We start from the raw sequence: 26,424 nt of genomic DNA, 5'->3' as shown, positions 1-26,424 counted from the left end.
AATCCTTAATTTTCTTTACTTATCTATAACTAATCAATTCATTTATATAACTATTGGTTCTATAACTATTTAGTTCTAGTTATATGTATTAATAATTCATATATTTATTCATTCATTTGATTAATAATTCATTTCTAGACTCTTTTATTTTGTTTACTTATGTATATATCAAATTATTTATATAATTTCCATTTTAAATATATATCTATTCATTTTTTTTATTCATTCATTTGTCTATTGATTTATTTGTAGACTTTTTGTTTTGTTTTTGTTCATTTATATATGAAATTATTTATCTATTCATTCCTTTCTTTATTTAATTAATTATATATTTATTTATTGATTTGTACAATGACTTATTTGTAAACTTTTTTGTTTTATTCACTTATATATTTATTTTTGACATTTATGTATGCATTAAATTATTTACCTATTTATTTTTTTAATTAAAATAAAGAAATAAATAATATATATATATATTTATTGTTTAATAGTTTCATTTATATATTTTTCTGTAGATTTATTTATAGATTTTATGTTTTGCTCATTTATGTATTATGTATTATGTATCAAAATATATATAAAGAAATATTTATTACTTTAGTTTAATAATTTATATATTTAATCATTTATTTAATAAATTACTTAATTCTAGACTTTTTCATTTTACTTACTTATATATGTATCAAATTAGTTATGCATTTACACTTTTAATTATTTAATCATTTGTTCATTCCTTAATTCATTCATTTATTCATAAATTGTATCTATAATTTTTATGTAAACTTATAATATACTTATAATATACTTATAATAATTATAAAAAATTATATAATTACAATATATTGATAAATAAATAAATAAATGAATGAGCAAATAAGTAATTTAATGCATTCATAAGTGATCAAAACTAAGAAGTTTATAAATAAATCATTGACAAGACAAATGAATAAATAAATATATAAGAAATTCAATAAACAATAAAGAAAATAAAGGAATAAATAAATTGATGCATATATAAATAAATAAAGTAATGCAAGTAAGTCACTAAACAAATAATTAAATAAATATATAAATATTACATTTAACAAATGAAGATGAATAAATTTATGAATAAATAAATGAACAAAATATAGAAGTCCATAAATAAATCATTATATAAATTAGTGAATAAACATATAAATAATTAAATGAAAAAATAAATTTGATACATACATAAATGAACAAAATAAAATGGTTTATAAATAAGAAAATAGAAAAATAAGTTATTAAATATATAAATAGTGAAATAAAGAAAGGAATAAATGAATAAATTTATTAATTTTGATGCATGTATAAATAAATATAATGAAAAAGTCTATACAAATAAGTCATTAGACAAATGTATGAATAAATATATATAATAATTATATAATAATATATATAATAATAAAATAAAGATAATAATATATATAATAATTATAATTATATATAAGTAAATGAATGAAGGAATAAAAAAGAAAATAAATATATTGATGAATGAATAAAATAAAAAAATCTATAAATAAGTAGGTAGATTGATGAAAATGAATTAATGAAAAAAATTATACAAAATATAAGTAAATAAAGAAGTAAATAAAAAAATAAATAAATAAATTGATGCATACATAAATGTATAATATTAATAATGAATGTAACAATTAATGAAGTGTACACATAAGTTATTGGACAAATAAATGAATAAATACATAAATAAAATGAATAAATATATAAAAGGAGCAAAAATAATTAGATAAATGTATATTTAAATGAACAGAAATAAAAGTTTATAAAAAATGTCTATGAAATCATTAAATAAAATGGACAAATAAGTATATAAACAATTATATTATATAAATAAATTTATTAATATTGTACAAAAAATGATAAATTAAGAAATATAATATATAATATATAATATATAATATATAATATATAATATATAATATATAATATATAATATATAATATATAATATATAATATATAATATATAATATATAATATATAATATATAATATATAATATATAATATATAATATATAATATATAATATATAATATATAATATATAATATATAATATACAATATACAATATACAATATACAATATACAATATACAATATACAATATATAATATACAATATATAATATACAATATACAATATATAATATATAATATATAATATATAATATATAATATATATATTATAATAATTAATTTCATGTGTATATAAATGAGCAATTTAAAGAAATTTGTAAAAATATTTAAAAATAAATTATTAGAAGAATAAATAATTCAGTAAATAAATTCGATAAATCGATAATCGATAAATCGATAATAAATTGACGAATAAATAAATTAATAAAAAAATGTATAAACATAAGAATTAAAAAAATAAACAACAGATTAAAATTTAATAAAATTTTACTAAATTAATTTTTTAATTAGTATTGTTAATTAATATAAATAAAATATATTATCCATATTTATTAATTTTCTATGCGATTTCGATTATCGAATCATACGATGCCAGCCAATCAGAAAGCTCCTAAGAAAATTTTGGCGGGCAGGCGTCAGTTTTGTGTGGAAAGTGCTAGAGAGAGGACGTGTTGTCGCTGCCGGCTTCGAAAATTCTACTACGCAGTAAGTAATTTTGATCATATTTTACCATCGAATTTCTATATTATTATCATTTTCGTTTATTTGATAGTTCATTTATTATTCTAATGTCGAAATTAATGAATATTTGGGATTTTTTTGTGTTTTTTCCATCGATCGTTTCCGTCAAATTACCGGTATTTCATGTTTCGTTGAATCGGGATTCGAATTCACTTGTTGCTTTTAGTATAGTTTTTTTATATATTTGTTTTACGATTTTAATTTTTATTTGAAAGAATTCATTCTCTCGATTATCGAGGCTTGGAAGGAAAAATGGCTTGGTGGTATGGACCATTATAACGATTTATGACATGATTTTCGTATTAATATATCTTTTAACGAATAAATTTATTAGAATAAATTTATTTAGAATAGATTATTATAATTTTTTTATCCATATTGAAACGAACGTGCATAAAGTCAATTTTATTTTATCATATTCGAAATATATCGATATATACGTATAATATATATATGTGTGTGTTATTAACGTATTTTGTTTCTAAATACATCTCTCCATAATATTTATATATTCTTTTTCTTTTTTCTTCAATGTTCGAGTCTCATTATTCGTTATAATATAACTTTTTCAAGAATTTGAGAGTTCGCGTTTTTTGACACATAGGTTTCGACAGGTTTAAATTTGGCAAATTACCGCGCTTGCGCATACACCCCCCCCCCCAAACCGAATGTAACCGAAACAGTGACGTTTATTCGACGGTTAAAATTTTAATTTAAAATTTTAGTTAACTCGTATGTATATCTTTTTAAGATGGAATTTGTGCCTGATATTTATTTTATTTTAATGTATGATCGATTAATTTTATTTTAATTCATATGTATATATTTTGAATATATATTGAAAATTCTTATTTTCTTTCGTACAGATTACTTGATTGCTGGTATAATTTGAAAGGCAGGAAAAATTTCAATATGGACGCTATCGTACTTTTCAAGAAGTTTGATGTTTCATTTGCGTACTGTATGTATTTATTCTTTTTTTATTCGATCATTTTTATTATATACCTTATCATTTCAAAGTATATTATAATGAATATTTATAATGAACATTCACCATAAATATTAATAGCTTTTTTATTAATAATATATATATATATATATATATATTTTTATTCCCCCCTTCTCCTCTCCCTTCCCCACAATTACTAATCAGTTTTATTTCCAGACAATTATTGTGATCGCGCGCAATGCGATCGGTAGATTCAGTGTTTGCTTCGTTACAGTTTTTTAATATTTTAGAGCACGATAGCTCTAATTAAATTTACTTATTATAATCGGGAAGTTAGAATCAGTGTTTGTTCGCCGATTATAAATTAAACGGACGCGTTAATAGTTTCTTATTTTTATTTTTTTTTATTTTTAATATTCGTTTGCGGTACAGGATAGAGTCAGTGCTTCTCGAAGAAATAAGGCAGTCATCCATCACGCGAAGAGGTAATTATTTTTATAAATTTTGTTTATTCTTTGTATTTTGCTTTAATTATTGATTAAAAAATAAAAGAAATCTTTAGTTTAAAGAAAATCAAATTCTTCCATTGAAATAAAATTAATAGATTCTCAGTTTTTTCTATTATATATTGTTATCGTTATTACAGTTTGTTAGATATTCAATCTTTATTCATATTAAAATTTGAAATTTCATAGATTTTTTTTTATTACTTAAATATTTTAATATCATCAATATTGTATTGTTAAAAAAATAATTACACATAATACTTTAATTTTGTTAAAGATGCCTGACTTTGCCAGTGTTTATGGACATTTCTACTGGACTATAATTTAAAAAAATATTTGTGATCGCGTGCAATGCGGTCTGTAGAATCAGTGTTTGTTCCGTAACAGTTTTTTTTTTTTAATATTTTAGTGCATAATAATTCTAATTAAATTATCATAATTATTCGCGAAACTAGAGTCAGTGCTTGTTCGTCGCCTATATCGTTTTAAATCGACGCGGTGGTAATTTTTTATTTTTTATTTTATTTTTTTAAATATTCGTTTTCGGTACAGGGTAGAGTCAGTGTTTCTCGAAGGAATAGGGCAATCATCCACCACGCGAAGAGGTAATTATTTATATATATTTTCCAGTTCAACTTTTTTAAATAATCAGTATTGTGTTTTAATTATAATGTTTCATGTTTTGTTATAGTTTTCACTTCCTGATGTTGACTACTTTCACGATGACATCTTGGGCCACGACAATGCAGATTCTTCGCATCTATTGGTGAGTCGCATGCATTTATGTTCCTCCGGTCATTCAATCATGTCGTAGGACGAAAGGTCCCAATCGACACGGATGATTGGTTGTATACGTAGATTTTTACACGAGCATAATGACCGCGGGTATTTATCATACCCGTGAATAGTAACATTTCTTTCTTTGTGTTTTATTTATTAGATCAGGATAGATCTTCTTGCACGTCGCGTTTTTAAGATAATATTGATAGTTAATATTATGTAATATATATCTAAAATTATTTTAATATGATTAGTATGAAGGATACAAATTAGTTTGATTGTTTATAGTTGAAAATGTTTTTTTCGTAATTATTTGTAAAATAAAGATTAAACAACTATATGAATCAAACTATTTGAATAACTATATGAATTTAATAATAAGAACGAATATTCGAATAAATGAGAAATATTGAATTGATTTTAATTAAATATCTTGTAGTGAAAAGATCGGGTGTCCTTCGTTTTTGTTATATAATGGATAAAAATATCGATTATACAATAAAATGCATATTATCATTAGTGATAAACATTAGTAATAAACAATTTTCAATTTTACTTTTAATCATATGTATATTTGATATGTTATAAATTTATAATAAGCATGATTTCAATTAAATTAAATTAAAAAATATTTAATTTTCTCCGTAAAAAAGAAGAAATGTATGAAATATTATGTGCAAGAAGATATTTCGCGACAGGTAGATTTCTGAATCAGAGCAAGAAGTTTTACACATTGATTTTTCATTTTCGAACATATGCTTTGATGAAGAGATCACCTGAGGTTATTTTCATTAATATTCATAATTTCATTTAGAGTCAATTATTTTTTATTATTAATTATTATAAATAAATATCTTTTTTATTGTATTTTTACTTTCTAAAATTAATAATTCAATAATTGATTAAATTTATTAAGTAAAGTATTTATTAAAGAATGAAATAAAATGATATAATTTTAGCTCGTTAAATTTGCACTAATACTTTTTTTTAGCTCAGGATTTTCAGGTTTAACCCTTTCCATGTTTATTGCCAGGATCTCACTCACGTGCCCAAGTGCTTACTTGAGTGAGAGAGAGGCGATGGGCATGATGACCTTAGTTTATAAGCTAATAAACATTTTTTAGCGATTGACGATGCGTTAGTGTATCGTGCACGACGTATTTTCCATATTGTGTGTGTGGTTTAGGCTGTGGAATTGCGTCGTTTCATTCTATAACATAATATAACTTGAAATATTTAAAATATTCACGATTAATATCATTACAATTTCCAACAACAATATTTATACACAATATTATAATTCTTACTTTCAAATTATAATAATGGTCAATAGTGATCAAATTTTCATGCTGCTTTAATAATTTAATTGTCTTAAAGGATATATCCATTTATTAATAAATAAATAAAATTAATAAATATTAATAAATATTCATAATTAAAATTAAGATATACGCGTGTTTTTATCGCATTTCACGCAATGGTCACTAGCCATCGTCAATCGATTTCAGGAAAATGGTACGTAAAGTTAGAGTGTGCGAGTTGTGTGCCAAGCTCGGGTGTCGGAGGTGTCCCGGGACGCTTTCCCTAGTGTAGGCTTTTGCGCCCGAGTATTATGCGTGAGAATCGTAGAATGAATGTGTTGGTATGCCTGTTTTGCCATTTTTTTAAATATAGAGTTAGGTAGGATAGGTAGTATATTTCTGGTATGTCTGTTAATTATAAGTAGGTAGGGCCGGGCAAGTTGTCACAGTCTCTGGTCGGGTAGGCGCGTTTTCGCGTGACAACTTGTTTCAGGAAATATAATTTGAAAAATGGAGGATGAAGCTGGAATATGCGAATGGAGCATGCCATTCGTATTTGGCTTTATTCATCGATTTTTCGAATTTCCGCGGTCGCGGTCGCGTAGTAATTCGAAACGAACGTTGCACTCGAGATTCTGCACGTGTACGATCGACGATCGTAATTGATAGTTGGTCGTTTATGTGCATTTAGCTTTCGCGATTTAGTCTTTTTTTTTCTTTTTTTCTTTGATTTGCGATTAGTGAATCTCGAGTCTAGATTTAAGTTTCAGCGGGCATTGCGCCCGAAGGAGGAAGACCGAAGAGGCCTCGACAAACTGTCGCGAAGAGGGGCTGCAACGAATGGCTTCTCATCTTTTGGATCTGTTTTTTGGGTCTAAAGGATGGGAAGTCATTGTTACTATTTTGCCATTGTGCTCGTTTTAATATATGTAGTAATTGTTGTTGTGTTGTCTGGCCGATTGCATGCCGGCCCATCAGATCCAGTCATCGAGGGCATCGCGATTTTTTTTATTAGTGTTGCGATTGATTAAAAACGGGTTGAATTAGTGTAGCGTTTGATTAAGAACGGGTTGAATTAGTATTACGGGTTGAATTAGTTGTAATTCTCGCGTTTCTTTATTAGTGTTGCGTTAAAATGAGAATCGCGTTTGTATTAGCGTTATAATTACAAAATATCGCGATTTCTTTTTTATAAATTAATATCTTATTCTTATAATATAAAGTAATATCAAAATTCATATCATTTATCGTTAAATGTTTTATTTTTAATCGATACGATTATTTTCTAATCATATTAAAATAATGATTTTTATTGATTTCGTTTTAAAAAGCATTGCGTTTACAGATAATCGTGTTTGCTCAAGTAGTGTTGCGAATATGAAATGCCCAAATTTTTTCCACGTGAGATTTCCTCACGTTCCTGTTCCTGAATCACCTTAAAAAAGCTGAAAAAGCTAATAAGGGTGATTATACAACAGCAATCATTAAGAAGAGGATTTTTCTCCAGATTTCTATTTTTAGTATTGCGTTATTTAAATTTGAGTGCATAGAGTAATGTTACGTAAATAATTGATTATTTTCGGGAATTTTCCAGTTCTTTTTTTTTTTTGTTGTAAATTAATTAATATTGCAAAGCACTCATCGTGATTGATTTTAGAAAATTTTCTATTTTACAAAAAAAAAATTAATTTATTAATTTTTTGCGAAAATGAATATTTCATTCGTTTGTTGTTTGGTTTTATATCGAGTGAAAGATATTTTTGTTTTTTTTTTTCATCACAAATTTTCAGAAAATATTGCTATAACGATATGTATGTTTAATTTCATCACAAAAGGATTTTCATCACAAAGTCCTTAATATAATATAAAATTAAAATATAAAATTTAAATCCGTTTCACTAAATTTTTTAGAATCAATAATCGTGAATGTTCATTATAAATTTTTTATATTATTTCACATCATATTATCAATTGTTTTTCTCTGTTTTTTTAATTATTATACTAATTTTCTAAATAAGTTTGTTTCAGATATAGGTATTAATTCTCAGATAGTATCGATTGTATATTTTTAGAAAATATCAACAATTCGAAAGTAAGTATATTTTTTAAAATTATCATCAATTCATCAAAGTAAGTATATTTTATACAATTTTTACTAATGTTAATCTTATTTGTTTCAAAGACTAGTGGGAAATTAATGAAAAATATGAGAGGTATAGAAGTTATGTTTTTAAAGTTATGTTATATTTCATGTAACTTTCTTCATTTTATTGAGATTCTTCTATAGATAAACTTTTTAAATAAATCTTCAAATTGTTATATATTAGATTTTTATATATAAAGTTATAGTAACTCAAGGAAGCATTTAGTTAATACTTAATAAAGGGTAAAAATGGGTAAAGAATCAATTACAAAGAATCATAGGTTTAGATGAAATTATTTTTCGTTTCTTAAGATAATGTTAGATCATGTTAGATAAGTTACATATACAATGAGGGGATGTTTTTAAGTTTAATTGCAATCAAAAATTCATAAAATTATTAGAATATGAAAAATTTAGAATATAAATAAATGGTTTGTAGAATTGCTATCGTAGAAGTAATGCTTGGAATAGAATATATTTGTAAATGCATGCATATTAAATAATAATAGTAATGTTATTACATATTATAATATAATATGTATATATAATATATATAATATAATATAATAGTAGTAATATTTCTGTATATGCATATGTAGTAAATAGTTGTGGAAGTAGTAATAGTAATGGAAGATATTTTATTTTTGTTTGTCTTTAAACTGTATAATTATCAATATTTTATATTTTCATGACAATGATTATACAAAATATTGATAGATTTAGGAAGTATCGTTTCTGGAACTGTCTCATTTAATTTTTACTTTCAAATTTAGCATAGATCGTATAGATTTTCCTTAAGATTTCTTTTGTTATTCGTTTTGCAAAACGATCAATGATCGAATGTTTTGCAAACTTGATGTTAAGAAATATTGGTGAGAAATGTTTATTCATATATTAGTAGTTAGATGAATAATAGCATTTAAATCAGAGTATAGTAAATCTATTAGATTCGTGATATATATATATATATATATATATATATATAGTAAACTTTTGTTGTAGTAGGTAATTGGCAAATTTTACGGTGCTTGAAATTTTTTTTTGAAACTGTGTGACAAATGAAAATCTTTTAGCTCATACATACATATATTTTATTTTTGTTTTTCGATGATAATGTAATTTCTATATTGGTCTCGATTGCAGAATTGACCATTATTTTTTAAAAATACCTTAAACCATAAGATACAAAGCACAGATTAGATATATGCATAGATTAATTAAATTTAATTTATGACAGAGTATTTTTGTACTCTACCTTCTGCAATTTATGGTGATAAACGTAAATAGAAACTATATTTATCCCTTGGAAAAAGATCTCGGAATAAGATACTTTTAAAATATATGTATTCTCTACGAAAAGATTCTTATTTGTTTTGTCTCGAAAAAAATTTATTACTATTAATCGAAAAATAACTATATTTTATAAAATTTTTACTTTATAGTCTTATTAATCCTTTGTAATTTTATTTATCTCCTTATTTTATATGAAATCAGTAGGAAAAAAATATTTATTTTTCTCTTTGATTTTATTGAAAATTTTCCGTAGATAGATTCAGAAAAATCTTGAAAAAGTTTTTGAATAGAAATTTTTGAAGCAAATTTGAAGATCAGTGCCATCTGTAGGTATCGTATCGTAGTTGTAACTAATATAGAACAAGGAAAACAAATAATAGAGAGAAAGATAAAGATAATGCAAGAGAATTGATCAACATCGCCATCTGTTGGGAGTACGCAACATCTCTTTAAAAGCAGAATAATGCGAAGTAAAAATTGAAGATAATTGCTTCTTATTGAATACTAAAAATATTCATTTAGAATTATTCAATAGATGGCAGTGCGAGAAAGATAAAGATAATGCCAGAGAATTGATGAACATCGCCATCTGTTGGGAGTACGCAACATCTCTTTAAAAGCAGAATAATGCGAAGTAAAAATTGAAGATAATTGCTTCTTATTGAATACTAAAAATATTCATTTAGAATTATTCAATAGATGGCAGTGCGAGAAAAATAAAGATAATGCCAGAGAATTGATGAACATCGCCATCTGTTGGGAGTACGCTACATCTCTTTAAAAGCAGAATAATGCGAAGTAAAAATTGAAGATAATTGCTTCTTATTGAATACTAAAAATATTCATTTAGAATTATTCAATAGATGGCAGTGCGAGAAAAATAAAGATAATGCCAGAGAATTGATGAACGTCGCCATCTGTTGGGAGTACGCTACATCTCTTTAAAAGCAGAATAATGCGAAGTAAAAATTGAAGATAATTGCTTCTTATTGAATACTAAAAATATTCATTTAGAATTATTCAATAGATGGCAGTGCGATTCAATTCTTACTTTATCCTGCTTTTAAAAATGTGTTCTTCGAGAGATGGCACTGCTGATCAATTTTGATTTATAATTATTCTTTTGTATAATTTGATTTTTATTTTACTAGTTTAGCCTAAATTTTTCTTGGAACTTCTTTTGCTATTTGTTTTGCAAAACGATCAATGATTGAATGTTTTGCAAACCTAATGTTAATGTAGAATATTATTCATTATATATTCATTTATATTCATTTATAATAATATGATTTTTTAAAATCAGATTATATTGACTAATTATGTTCATTTTTTATCAGATTCATTTTTTTTTCAGTATGCTGTTTTTATAGTTTATTGTTTAGTTTTATTTTGCATAAAATTTCGTTTCAAAATTTTTTAGATTTTTAAGGATGTACATATTTTATTTTTTTTATTTTTCGTTTTTTTAATATAATAAATATTTCTTTTTGTCTTATATATTTTTTTTCTATATCTTTTATATCATTTTTTTTTTGTAAATTGTAGTTATTATCTATACTCTTTTATTTTTTATATATGAGATCGGGATTTTAGAATATGAGATTTCAAATATAACTAGATAAAAAATATTTTCGTATATAATTTGTGATTTACTTGTCTTCTTTTTTCGAAGTCGGTATTTCAGATTATAAATGATGGTTTTATGATATATCATGTCTCATCTTGATAGATTATGATCATTCGTATAGTTTATTTTTCTGTATATTGTAATTATAAATTTTATATAAATTCTATTATTTTTATTTAGGTTTCATTTAAAATTCCATATGTATTGCTCCGTTGATAAATTATATTATTTATCATAAGAGCTGTCATGAATTTAATCTATGTCTTATGTATAGAATTTGAATATCATCGAGTATTGCAGTATTGCAGTATGCTCCACAATAGCGTTCTCATACGATTGGCAAATATTGCTAGGGAGATTAACAAGCAAAAGATAGAATATGTTTAAGCACTAAAGGTTGCACGCGAAGCGGCGCCACGCCCGCCCCGCCATATGGAGCAGTAGTTGGGGAATTAGAGGGGAGATAGTCAGTTGGCGCAGTCGCTCGCCGCGTTTTATGCAACCAGTCTTGCTTCGGAGCGAGTGAATCTACTGCTCCAGCCTTTGACAGACGAGGAAAGTGTGTGTAGTGACATCAGTGTCTGTCTGGCCGCTTCTCACTGATCGGTCTTGTTAATTCTACGACCGACTGCTCCGTAGAAGCAACCGATTCGGCCAGATCCGGTTTTCTTCGTGCTTGAGTCAGGATACGACCGTGTAATCGTCTGTATTACGTATTGTCGTTAGTTGTGTATGCTGTCTTTGCCGGCGATAGTAAAGCAAAGCTTAAAGGCGTCGATTGTGTATTGGGCACCCTTGCCATCGTGGAAAATATTACATACGGTTTAATAATATAACTCAGCTATACGGTTGTAGACTCGCGTGTACTGATCGCAGAGTGCCAGTGCAACGATAATCGGGCGTGCTACACGGGTGTATTATCCATGGCTGTGTACATATATATGTGTGTATGTGCGTAACGTGCGCGTAGAGGAAAACGAATACGTTGCTGTCGGTGGAAGAGAGAGATAGAAGGAGTGAGGAGGGTGGGAGAACGAAGGCGGCCGTGAATCCACGATACGCGGCTACGTTCACGCCGCCGCGTATTCCACACGGCACGACACGAAACACAACAGCTCCGTCGGCTTAGGCTACGAGAGGAGAAAGACGTATATCTGCACACCTTACGAATTATTACGAATTCGCATAGCTTTGACGCGCCTTTTGGCGCGTATATCATCCTCGTTCGGTCGACTTCTTCGACCTCCTCGTCGCTATTATGGCGGACGACGAGGTTCTCTTCGATGAGGTTTACGAGCTCTGCGAGATTATCGGCAAGTGAGTAACGAATCCGTGAGAAAGAATAAGACAGCTGCGTTATACGGGTGTGAGTCATACTGAATGAAAGGGAGGGGGCAAGTGTCAAAATGCGAATCAGCTTGAAAGGAGGGGTGAAAGGGATGTAAGATACTGTACAACGGTGAGAGGAATATAGTACTTTGACAGTTAAACGTGAATGCTTGTATGCGTGGCTATTTGATATGCGTAGCGTGTGTATAGCTTAGGTTATGCGTGCACGTATTGAATCCGGGGTTGGTTGCGCGCGCGTAAGCATGCACCGCGTGTACGAACGATGACGTATATTTGTTGACTAGGGGCGAATGGGTAAGTAACAATGCAAAAGCAAGAAAAAGATGCGTATTGAATAAGAAAACTGATCTACGTGCAATCCATGCAAGTTTTATTTCAAGTTTTCATAGGTTATTTAGCAATGTAACTCATTCTTTTAATGCAAATACAAATTTCTTTTTTATTTATGCAAGTCATATATGCATATATATAAAATATTATTATATTTCTTTTATTCATTTTCATGTAATTATAACAGTTGATTAGTCATATGAATATTTAAATACATTTTAGGATATCTTATGTTCTGACTTAGATAGTATATTGATGTCACGAAATAAAGTTAATTTTAAATTAATAAAATGATATAAAATAAAAATACTTATATATTTTTAAAAGTTTCATTCTACAAATAGACACTAACTTATGATGAGATATAAAAAATATTGATAAAGATACCAGTAATAATGATAAAACTATTACATAAACGTGACATCATTAACATACTTTATAGTATGTTTCTTTCATTTAGAAAAATATATATAAAATAAAAAGTTTTATCATCAAACATTATTTTAAACTCAATAAGTCATACAAAACTACAAAATTTCTATAAAATAAAATCATGGAAAAATAACTTTTTTAATTTTTTTTAAATATTTTCATTCTCTTAAAATACAAACTTTTTTTTTTGCTTTTTTATTACTTTATATTAAAGTTTTATACATAGACTTTATATACGCTACAAAAGTAAAAGTTCAAAATTCATGGAATAGTTTGTCTTTGTATTTTAATTCATATAATTTAGAATCTTTTTATTTTTTATGGATATTGTGAAACACGAAAATTTATATAATTTAAATAATTTTCGTTTATTTATTTGTTTATTGAGTTATGTAACTATATAAACAATAATAATATACAAAACATCATATGATTTATTTTTTAATATGTAAGCAGAGATGTAGCCAATTAACTTTATTTAATAATTTTTATGATTTTTTGTATTTTCATTTCATAAAAAAAAAAAAGATTGTCTCAAATATTCATAAATATTCGTTCTTATCTTAAGAATAAAATATTAAACAAAAAAGTATAAAATTTTTATTTATCATCCGTAAAATTGAAAAAAATCGAAATATATTATATGAAAAAAATAGAAGAACGTAATTTTAGAATAAAATCCTTTAGTTATTTAATATCAATTTAAATCAATATTCAATATTTTACTCTATGTCCAACTTTTTTTTAAATTTATTTTATTTTATTTTAAATTTTCGAAATTACGCAAACCTCGATGAAATGCAATAAAAATATAAGTAACGCATGAAACGAGCTCGATAATAAAATACCTGGAACTCCAGATCGCCCGGAAACTTTATATTATATTTTAAATGCGATATAACAAATTATTACAGCCTATTCTACGTCATTTCATGTTTATAGATAACATAGTCAGTGATAAATTCACTCTCATTCGATAAAACACTTCAAGAGCTTCGATTCGCGCGAAATCCTGTGACGAACGTGCTACTTCTCACCGTAATCAATCCTCTAACGATAAATAAACTCACGTTGCCTATTCCCTGTTATTCTTCCATTCTTTTTTTCGTAGATCTTACTATTCATAAATTTTAATACTAATTAAAAAATCCAATCTATCGAGTGATCATATATGGCGAGAAGAAATGGAAATTCGGTTGGAACGTGAAAGGATGAAAAAAACGTTGCGGCACATACGTTTCCCTCGACTCGATCGAGCGACTGAGTAAAGGAGTTTCCAATAAATACACGAAATTGCAGTAGCGAACCTTAACGCTGGCAGATAGCAGGTGAAATGCAACTTGGCCGCCACTTCTTTTACGATGGCTCGCCCTACTTTTCATCCCCCTCGTAACTCACTGCCGTGGAGGGTCGTGTATACAGCGGCTATGTGCACATGTTTTCTGAAAAGTTAGAGTAAATTCTTGATGATGGAATTCGCCCTTGAACTTAATTGCGACCAGTCGGCCGCTGGTGTGGACCTGTTGTAGATAATAAAGAAAGCTTATCACATCGATTTCCCCGTCTCGATGATCACTTAGACGTCACGTGTGTTTTTCTTCGATGGATTTGTTGACCGAGCAAATATTAAACTCATACGATCAAGTTCAATATAATGTGATACTGGAAAATCTTAAGAATATTCGGAAAAGATCGAGATCGAAGTGGTATGAGATAAGAAATGTATAGAGTTCTTGAAGTGATTAATATTTAAAAATCGTTTAATTTTTATTTTTAAAATATATAGTAAAATAGTGATTGACAAAGTTTAACGAAAAATTTTCGTATTTTTGTTTTGGAAAGTAAAAAAATATAAGTGTATTTTGTGTATTTTTAGCGATGTATGAGATAAGAAATGTATAGAGTTCTTAAAGTGATTAATATTTAAAAATCGTTTAATTTTTATTTTTAAAATATAGTAAAATAGTGATTGACAAAGTGTAAGGAAAAATTTTCGTATTTTTGTTTTGGAAAGTAAAAAAATATAAGTGTATTTTGTGTATTTTTAGCGATGTGTAATGAGAGAATATATTTTTCATCTATATATTTATATTTTAGAAAAAATTATATATTTTTTAATATTTTAACATTTCTCTTTTTTATAATAGTTGTAATGTTTATGTAGTTTTTAAAATCATATTTTTATGACACAATTTTTGCTATGTTTAGTCTTTTAGATATTTAGTCATTATATCATATTTATACTATTAGATATTTTATTGTTCATCGCTTTATATCTGTTTTAATTGTTTTTATTATTTTATACGTGTTAGATTTTATATTCCAACATTATTTTTTTTTTTTATTTAATGAATTTGAAGAAAAAATGAAGATACCACATGTCATTTTATAATTGAGTACGTCACGTAATAAATTTGAAGAATAATTTTTTTTTTATTATACTTTCGCGATAATGTGATATGTTGCATTAGAATATTTTTTAGATGTAAAGTACTTTACGTATGTGCATTCATCATAGAACGTATTTTCGAGTGCTCTATAAATACAAAGACGTTTTAATGGATTTTCCTTCCGAAAGATTATTTGTATCAAGTAGTTTCTTCCTCAAAGAGAAAATTTTGCTCCAAAATTTCTCTTAATTCGGGTTATTCGGGAATAGGTACTTTTTATAAATTCTATAATTACATCTAAAATGGAATAAAAAAGATTATAGAACTTAAAATGAAAATATTATCCATTTTAACTTTCGTACTTTATATAATGAAAAGTGTTATTATAAATTATCTTTCTCTTAAGAAATAGTTTTAAAATTTATTACGATTTTTTTATTCGTTTCAACTTAAAATAAAACAAAGTAGATTATATAGAACAGACATTATTTTAGATTTTTTTTTTTAAAATATAGGTAAGAAAAATACATTATATTTATACTTTATTAAAAAGAATTGAAACTGATAAATAAAAAAGATTAAATCATAATGGACTAGTTTTTCGCTCGATAAAATGTAAGAATAGGTTAATTTTACTTAAGCCATATAGGTACCATTAGTTAACTTTATCGAGGTTAATTTTTCTGAAAACTCAAACATTAAATCTTGGCCATAAAATTAAAAATTTTTTAAAAAATGGATAATAGGTTTGATTTCTGAGTAATTTATTTATATTTATATTAGTTTAAATTACACGATATTTTTTTCCTTGTTTTTTATCATATAAAATATGATTGCAACGTTTTGTGAAAAATATATAAAACGTTATGCAAAATTAAGGTATGGATTAAATGTAATTTTATAAGAAATCTTTATTGTTCTTGCTTTTGACTTTTATAAACGTTATACGGATAACTTAGTTATTACCGAAGCAATAGATGCGCCATTTGTTTCTTATATCTTCTCATTGGCCTGATGCCAATTGTTACTGATGATATGAAGTTGGATTCTACTTCATAGGAAAGGTGCCATCGATCCTAATGAATCGTTACGTTTTAAATGGAACAATACAGAGTCGCTAATAGCTGAAAATTCGTGGAATGTTTCTGATGTAATATTTTGTCCTTCGAATTTTAAATAATAAAATTTACCAATAGTTACATACACATATATATTTTTATTCGATATATAATTAAATGTGAAAGCAATATCGTATGATTTTATTTCTAAACAATAATAGGAGTGGAAAGAAGCAAAGCAAAATTTAATGTAATAATAATAAGAGAAATAAAATCATATCATTTCTTATATAATAAAATGGCGATGAAATTAAATTTATGTAGCATCATGTAAATTATATATAACTATAATATAATATATATATTATAGTTAAATATACGTATATACATTGAATAATAAGATTCAGTTTTATTATTATTTTTTCATTACAAGATTATTTTAATAAATCTCGAATTTCTTTTAATTAATTTCATTAAAATGGAATAGAATTTCATCAGAGTTCATATTACTCATTACAGTGAAAGGAATTCCAAAATTTTTCATTCATTACTTTAGTTTTTAATATTTGTTATTATTGTATTATTAAAGTATTATTATTGAAGTTATTATTATTGTAATAAATAAGACAGAAAAAGTCATTTAGAATTTCAATATCAGTAATCAACATTTAGTTTCACACAAAAATCACAAACGATTTATCAGGAATTTTTTCTCGTCAAATACGTCAAGTATTTCTCTTTTAACCACTCATACCCTTCCTGTTGACATATCGTAAAATCCAATATAGTTCTATTAAAATATCGATCACATTCGACTTCGATATTCTCGGAATCGATGCTCGAAGATTATAACAGATTTGATTGAGATTTCCCAAGTGGTCTCACGTTAATATCATTTCTGTCAATCTTTTGGATTTGTCGTTTTTTGGATTCATATTTTCAAATAAATATCTATGACTAACCATACGGAATAATAATTAAATTTCATAAATTTTTCGAATATGATTTCTAAAGAATTTTCTATCGATCGATTTTTAACAATTTATATTTTAACGTGAATAAATTTCAATAGTAATTGATGAACATAAAGATGGTTTACTTTCATGAATTCCTAAACATAAAGTACACAGTCTCACAAAGAGTTTAAGGAGAATTAGTTTATTTGCCCTTTGCCCTTATCATCTTTGAACAGGATATTGATTGTGTTCTGGTTCTCTATTATCCATCATGGTCATTAGCCCATGAATGACTATATAAACTTCGATATCCTAAGAATAGTTTAGAACGAAACTTGTTCATTCTAGCTCCATTGATGACATTCTCCATTGAGGAACAGCATTTAGGTATGAGAAGTTAACACTATATTGGGCACTATCCTATTCATATGTGTTTTATTGATATGATTTATAAAAAAAATTTGGTATAAATAGCACGATATTTTCTTATTTAATATATTTAAATTTTTAAATTTTTACGAAAATTAACTTTTTGTAATCATGTATAAATTAAAAATAATTCAATCGAATTACGAATTATCAATTATATTTTATCAATTATATTTTTTTTTTGTTGATTACATCTTTTATTGTTAACAAAATAAAATCTTTTTGAAAGATTAGATTATTTACTATAATATTAATTTTAGTAGTTGAAAATTTTTATTTAAATAAATAAAAATAATTAATTATATATGAAATAAAAATAATTCGATTGAATTACAAATTTTTATGAATTTTTTTCACCTTTTTTTGTTAATCAAATAAAAATCTAATTAGAAGCTTTAGAAAGATTATAATTTCATTAGATTAATTAATATCGTTTTACGTTATCGTTATCGTTAAAAATCTTGTTTTAATATTTTTTAAAATCAATATTTTATTCAGAAAATTTCAATCTATTATTCTCTGCGCCAGTTTGATAAATATACTTCTAATACAACTACGTTCTAGTTCTTTTAAAACGCAACGTGCAGAAATGCGGTTTTCAGACCGTTTTTCTTTACGAATTTAGCAAAGCTATTTCGAAAGAGCAAAAACCAGACAGGTACAAGATTGAAATCGACAAAACCATTCAATCGTGAAAAACTTCTTGCTTCGATCGAAAATTTTTATTTTGAACTGTGCAAACTATATTTAGTAACATCTATTATATTTATCTTGAAATGAAATTTATTATGCAGCAATTTAACGCAATTGGAAAAATTTATCGGTGTAGTTTTTTATTTTGATTAAAAGTTTTCATTTCGAAATAGATTACATCGTTTATCTCGAAAGATCGTTTATTATTCTAATAAATTTATTTCAAACGAAATTGGATTTTATTTTCTTTTTGGTCCAAAACGGGTGATTTAAACGGGTACAGAAATTAGTATATAGTACATAATAGTTTATATCTGTCCCAGTTTTCTGTAGAACAATGTATTAATGAGAATTATTAATGAAATATTTTGTCTATTCGAAACGATTGTCTACAAGCAAAACGCTGAAAATAGTTTTCTTTCTTTTGATGCATTATATATTAATGGAGATAATATATTTGCGGAAAGTAATCTTCGTGGATCTTATATATAGCAAATATCAATTTCACAAAGATATTTTTACTTTAAGATATTAATTTGGTGGATAGTGAACAACTGATCGGTGTTCGTATTTTCTGATGATTGACTGTGATGATTAGTCCATTTTAGAGCCAAGATGTGAACGAAAGAGAAGAATCATTTTATCATTTTTTACATGGAGTATATTTTTATATTTAAAGTAGAAAAAATTCTTTCAGCTCGAAATTGTAATATTTTTTTACATTTTTATAATTTCTTGCATTCTCTTTTTTTCCATATTTTATAATTTCACAGTTTTATTAAAGATATTTAATTATCATAATTTTACAATGAAATTATTTTAAAAAAAGAAAAATAATGATAAATATAGTCTATCTATAATCTAGCAATAGTTTGGAAATTACGAGCCACGAGGAAAACATTGTTTAATCGATGAAAGTTAAATCATTGTGGTATATATGTATATATATACATATATATTATAACAATGAATACATTTATAAAACGATAAATAAACATTGTAGTATTAATTACAGAAGCGCGATAAGTTGTTATAGCAAGTATAATTTTGAGTATAGTTTTTGGTAATAAATTAAGCATAAAAAGATTTGATGATGTATGTAGTGTTCGAGATTGATAATGGAATATAAATTATATAATTATTCATTTTTGAAATCGTTAAATTTATCGGAATATATCAATTATATAACACAAAAATCGATAAATTCTCAGCAAATGTTATCAGTGAATATTTATTATTATTAAATTTATATTAATGAATTTTGTAAACTTAAAATTCTTTGAAATGAGAATTAACAGGTCAGATTTTATTTTGGAACATGTTTACCGAATTCGTATAATTTTTTAAATAAACTACAAACGAATGAATTATATTCTTTACGTTGCAAAAAATTTTCGCAATATTTTTGAAAATAAATATTAATATAGAATTTACACGTATATTTTAAATAAATGTTGCATCAGGTATTTCGTTGAGTAATCAATATGTTTAATGCGTTTTTTGAAGATTCATTGTACCATAAATAATTTTTTCCGTAGTTTTATCGACATTGTTTTGTTTTTGCTTGAATTGGTTTTTTAATTCGTTCTTCTGCTCTGTAATGTATCAGTATTCCGTTCGTTTTACGGTCGAATTCATTCCTATTCTCAACAATTCAAAAATAACATATAAGAATATGTGTGTGCAGCACTTTTGAATGATTGAAAATTATACTTTTTATTTAACATTAATATTTTTATGAAAAACATAAATTTAGTTACTAAGTTATGTAACTATTTGGGCAGAAATTTAGGCAAATCAAAAGAGTATAGCATAATAGAACGTAATAGTTTTAAAATTTTTTAAAATTTCATACATAAATCTAATTTAATCTGTAATAGTAATAAATTCCAAAATTCCATATTATTCATTTATTACAATATTCAATTTTAGGATATTTTTTTGTATTTTTAATATCCTAAGTCTATATTTATATCCTATACTATTATCCTATACTATTTTTTAAATTATAGAGATTGTAGATATGAAACAATTTAACTATTCGATTTAACTATCACGTAACGTTATCATTAGCATGTATTTTAACATTATCAATATTATCCACAATCAATTCTTGTCCATATTTGTAATAAATTTCACTAATGAAATAACATATTAGTTGAGCATTAATGTAGAATATAGGAATAATAATTTTATCTTTCACTACCTTACGCTACAGTATCATTACAATAATATTCATTTAGTCGAAAATTTATATCAATTACTAATTATTTGACACTTGCCCGACAACGATTTACATAATTACAAAATGATAAAGATATCGATTGGAGGTGTTAACGATGACACGACGATACAATGCTTTATTTAATATATGTCAGTTATTTAATGTATATCAAGGGCAAAATGTATTTTTGTCCTATATGTACAGGATGATATGTAGACTTTAGAGCTAGGTCGAGGCGAGGTTGGTAGTAGTCGAGTATATTGAAGTGAGAAAGTTCGATCCTCTCCAACTCAGAAGTGGCGTGAAGATTGAATCGTTGAAATCTTCTTGGCATCGCTATGGATGCAAACTGACACCTCATTGTTTCCAAGATGCAGATGTACCAAATAAACTTCGAATTTTAAACTTTCTCTGTTGGACGTTAAAGTTCACTGAATTGTCAAATCGATGAAGCATTTGCTGGTTTTATGAAGACACACGTGTATCTAGTTTAATGTGAAGGTAGTTATAAGTAGATGTAGAAAACTTGTTTATGGATGTATTCTTTGAAAGGTAATTTTATGTTAGCATTTTATGAAAGAAGGTATTTCTATATTGATTTATTTTTACATTATATATTATATTTAACGGACAAATAATATTATATATACAGGATAATGATATAGTCATAGGATACTTTTGGAGAATCGAAATAAAATCGAAATAAAATGATACGCAAAAATTTCGATTTGGATTCACTTTGTTTTTTGAATTGAGCAATTTTAAGTAAATTTTTGCGAGATATTTTTTGAAGAGAATAAAATTTAAAGATACGAGATAAATCTCTGATATAATGTCTGTAAATAAATAGTTTGAATTAATATTTCGAGACAAATCTCTTTAATTATCTTTCTATAATCATATATTAATACAAATGTAGATTTCTCTCTAGAGAATTAAATTCTAGATTTGAAGTAATATGATTTCCATCAAGATTTAATTTAATAGGTTGGAAAAGGATTTCTTCAAATAACATTTCGATTGTTTAACATTCATTGCGTATGCCTGGATCCAAGTTGGCACGTATTTTCATCTATAGCTATAAACTGCCAACCAGATATTTGAAATCATTTCTATATTAAATTCTACGTAAAATCCATTGTTTAATATTAGTTCGAAACATTATGAATATAACTAATAGTTTTATTTTTGTAGATTTTTAATTAAAGAATTCTTTAAGTTAATATGATTTTAAGTTAATTTTTTTTTTTTTTAGTTTTTTAAATGTCTTCGAATTATAATTCGTATTCATATTAAATCTCGTGTCAGTCTTCTTATTGATTCGAAATTAATGTTACGAATACCAATATTTTTTTTTATTTTTTGATTGAAAAATTATGTAAATACGTTGTAAGCTAACTTTTTTTTTTATTAGAATTAGTTCATCATTGAATATTAATTTTATTAATTTTATTATTTAAAATTAAAATTGCAGATATCGATGATAATTTATAATTTATTTTTATATCATTAAAATTATTATTATTATTGGTTTTTTTTTCATATTTTTATATCTTATATAATACATAATAATTTCAAATTTTTAGGCTAGTAATACGTATGATTCAATCAATTTAAGATATAGATAGATAGATAGATAGATAAATAGACTTTTTATTATTTGTCGAATCATAACATAGCTAATACCAAAATCCAATTAGTAATAAATGTGTGAAGTGGTATCAACAAAGTTTTACGAACTTGTATTGAAGAAGTATTTTTACGTCAAAGTTTCTCTAATATCTACTTTTCTAATACTTCACTAAATGCAATTCCCCATCCTCTTTATTTCTCAATTATAGCCAGCTAGTAATCTCTATGAGTCCAATAATGCGGAAACAACCGAACTATAGAACTAGAATATCATTGTCGATGTTGCACTACTTCAACGATGAGCTTTAATATCGAGCACCGTTTCCGTCTTCGTATCTCGTTCAATTATATTGGAATCATATTTCATTGGTTTTTAATTTCGTATATTTTCGTATATTAGTTTATAAATATCATAATCCATATATAATCTCTATATTTGTCCATGAATCTCTATATTTGTCCATCTTTATATTCGTCAAATCCAATATTCACCGTATTTTTTCGATAAGGAAAAAAATTTTTCGATTCTTCGTCCAAAAATCCAATATTCGTCGTCAAATACTTTTTTTGCATGATTTTCTTTCTTCATCATCATGATTTTTCAATTAAATTTCTTAAATTTATTTTTATTAATTTTATTTGAATTCCGATTTCAAATTGAAAAGTCATTGTTCTTTTTCTCATTAATTTTTCTGTTAATTCTTATTGAAAAAATCGAATTTAGGATTCATTGTAGTGATCCATTGGCGATAACTGTTGCTAAAAATTCGTATTAAGGTATTGAAGATATAATAGACATCAACAATAGTTTTTAAAAATTTGATTGAAATGTTCTTGATGAAAATCATGCTTTGAATATTCGCATGGTGCAATTATGATAAATGTCGAAAATAAAAGTTTTGAAGAAATCGATTTGAAATGTAGGATGCTTCTAAATCATATTCAAAGTTACGGCTTTTATTTTTAATTTTAGATATAATAATTTCAATAATTTTTACATTATATAGTTTCAATTTTTCTATTTGATGCATTTTTAATAAATTGGTAGGAAAAATTTAATAGATTTAAATCCACGAAGATATTTATGGCCATAATAAGAGCATACATCTGCCAATTCATCTGAAAAACTGGGGTTCCAAGTGAGCTATTATCTTTTTTTGAGCATAAGATTGCGCATCGTCTGTTGCAATCATATTTTTCTTCTAATTTTAAGTGATATATCCTTCAAATAGGAAAGCAAGATAATATTTTCTGTGAAATATAATAACTCCGCTCATTTTTTGTGATATATGGTCTAAAGTCAAGACATGAATTTATCATTCCTTACTTCACTGAAAATTGATGTTAAAAATTATTTTTAACTCTAGCATTGAAATTTTCACAAGTGCAGTAATAACTCGTCATTGTTATTAATTATGCACTTGCAATATTATTGTTAATTTATTAATAAAAAAAATAGGAATGAGAGAAAGTAAGATGAGATATCAAAATAAAATAAATGAGATATCAAACTTTTTTTTCTAATAATAGAAAATTAAAAGAAAACAAAAGAGGAATCTTTATAAGTCTAATTCACGACTATACAACGTTGAATAACATTCAAAAATTTTTAAATTCACAAAATCACATCAAGATTATTATTTAAATGATATTTTAATTTGTGAAAAACTTGCATTTCCTAGGCATTTCCTATTTCATTAGGGTTCTAAGGCAAGGAAATGTTTTCTCTTCTTCAGGACATTTACAAATAGAGAAAAAGCGAAACGAATTCGATTTATCTCTTATCGGTTCTTTGAACACAAAATCAGACGAAATCAGTGAATCGTGGTACCTATTGGAAATATAGTTCTGTATTTGAAAACAAGCTCTTGATAGTTATCCAACATTCGGAATATAAGTCTTTTGAGAATAGTCGTATAAAGCAGTCGAGCAGAGAGTCCATTGGGACAACAAGGCTAATAGCCTTCGATATTCGCAACGAAGCATAGAATCGATCATAATCCATTTGTATATTTCTAACTATTATCCAATATTTATTTGACAATTTTGAAAGAATCTTGAATCAAAAAGATTATTTTGAGATTTATCGAGTTAAGGAAAAAATAATAATAACTGATTTCATTATCGCAGATTTGAATAAGAATTTGATAAGAATTATTAGTTATAAAATTCATTCGTTATAGTAAAAATCTCGTGAACACACGAATGTTAATTTGAACTAGAAATACAAGAAACGTGGAAATATAAATTTTTAAATAATGAATAATGTAAATAAAATTGAAATGCAAGTAATCTTTATTTAAAAATTTTTTATTTTTTAAATATTATCATTATTTGTTGTAGATGATATGATATGATATAACTAAATTTGACATCATAAAATTTGACATTTTTTATTTTTTATTTTTTTTTAATTATATTATATTTAAAATATCATATATAGATGGAAAGTAATTTTTTGTTTGTACAATAGCTAAAAAGAGATAAATTTAGAAACTGAAACTATAATATCTTTTATATTAATTATTACTTTGCTAGTAACTTTGTGCCATTAAAGATTTTAGGAAAGGAATTTTCTTGAGTGACGAAGCTTTTGAAGATGACAATACTGTACTCTCTGTTCATTAAGAAACTCTGACTTGTAAAGATGTCTTATAGAATATGAAATAGGAATATAAAAGTAAAGGTATGTTTCAAAAATATGCCTAAAAATATATTGTATCTTCTTCTCTGTAAATCTCAATTATCACCGTGGTTTGAGATTTAATTTAAAAATGATAGTGAGATAATTTTTGGGACGAATATCTCAATGCTATATTTGTATCACTAAATTATAACAGGTATCATTAATTTTATAATAATAATAGTTTACTATTTTATAAAATTTTATTCGTTCATTTATAAAATTATTCCTCTAATATTTTACATTCTTTTTGCAGAAACTATAGTCGCCTACTAAAATAGCTTCTATAATTGTAAGACGAAGTTTACTCTGTGAAATAATGAGATGGATAAAGCTTTTGGGATTTCAATGTTCACGAAACCAAACTTTGACTAATATCGTATTCATTCGTTAAGTCGTGTTGAAGTAGTGAATACCTATATCACAACATTTTGTATTAATGTCCCTAGGGTTATATTTAATACACATGATTTTACAGAAAGTTTTGTAGGTTGTTCATGAAGATTGTTAGAAAGTTCGTTTGTTCAATGAATCATTTTGAAATATTTTTCTTTAATATTTTCTGTTCTTGTCTAGGATATTTCCTATGACACATTTTCATAATAATGAGTGAATTTATTGCTTATAATATCTTTTATCGCAATAAATAGTATTTCAGTCTTCTTAATCGTTTCTTAATCGAGCGTGCAACGAATTTATAAATCATATATACTAGATTGTTACGCATAAATTTTCATATTTATTTTTAGCTTCAACTTTTAGTCTCTTGATTCTTTATTTTTATCAGATTATATGCATTTTGTTTCAATTTTAAACCAAAAAATAAAAAATATAGTTCTTTAAATTATTACATATATATAAATATACTATAATCGTGAAAGGTACATTATTTTCAATAGATAATAATGAATTTAGATTTACACGAAAGAAAATTTATTCTTATTTTTTT

General features: G+C 25.3%; 1 protein-coding gene across 10 annotated transcripts in view; it reads left to right on the top strand.

Annotated features, from left to right (window-relative positions):
* The first annotated feature begins 11,850 nt into the window (after positions 1–11,850).
* CASK (peripheral plasma membrane protein CASK) overlaps positions 11,851–26,424 on the top strand; it is a 235,986-nt gene continuing 221,412 nt past the window's right edge. For 6 of the 10 annotated variants that reach the window (XM_086902908.1, XM_086902727.1, XM_086902771.1 and 3 more), the window contains exon 1: positions 11,851–12,615. In XM_086902908.1, coding sequence (XP_086759034.1) covers positions 12,557–12,615 — 59 coding nt within the window. In that variant the 5' untranslated portion in view covers positions 11,851–12,556. Of the gene's footprint in view, positions 12,616–12,781; positions 12,943–26,424 lie in introns of those variants that run through there. The other 4 variants (XM_086903179.1, XM_086902815.1, XM_086902954.1 and 1 more) reach the window with 4 other exon arrangements.

This window comes from Apis florea, unplaced genomic scaffold (genome assembly GCF_048593485.1).
Source record: "Apis florea isolate Af1SG1 unplaced genomic scaffold, ASM4859348v1 contig_1603_pilon, whole genome shotgun sequence".
In the NCBI taxonomy this organism is placed as follows: Eukaryota; Metazoa; Arthropoda; class Insecta; order Hymenoptera; family Apidae; genus Apis; species Apis florea.
Note: the sequence above shows the minus strand (reverse complement) of the source record. Positions and strands in the feature narration are given on the sequence as shown.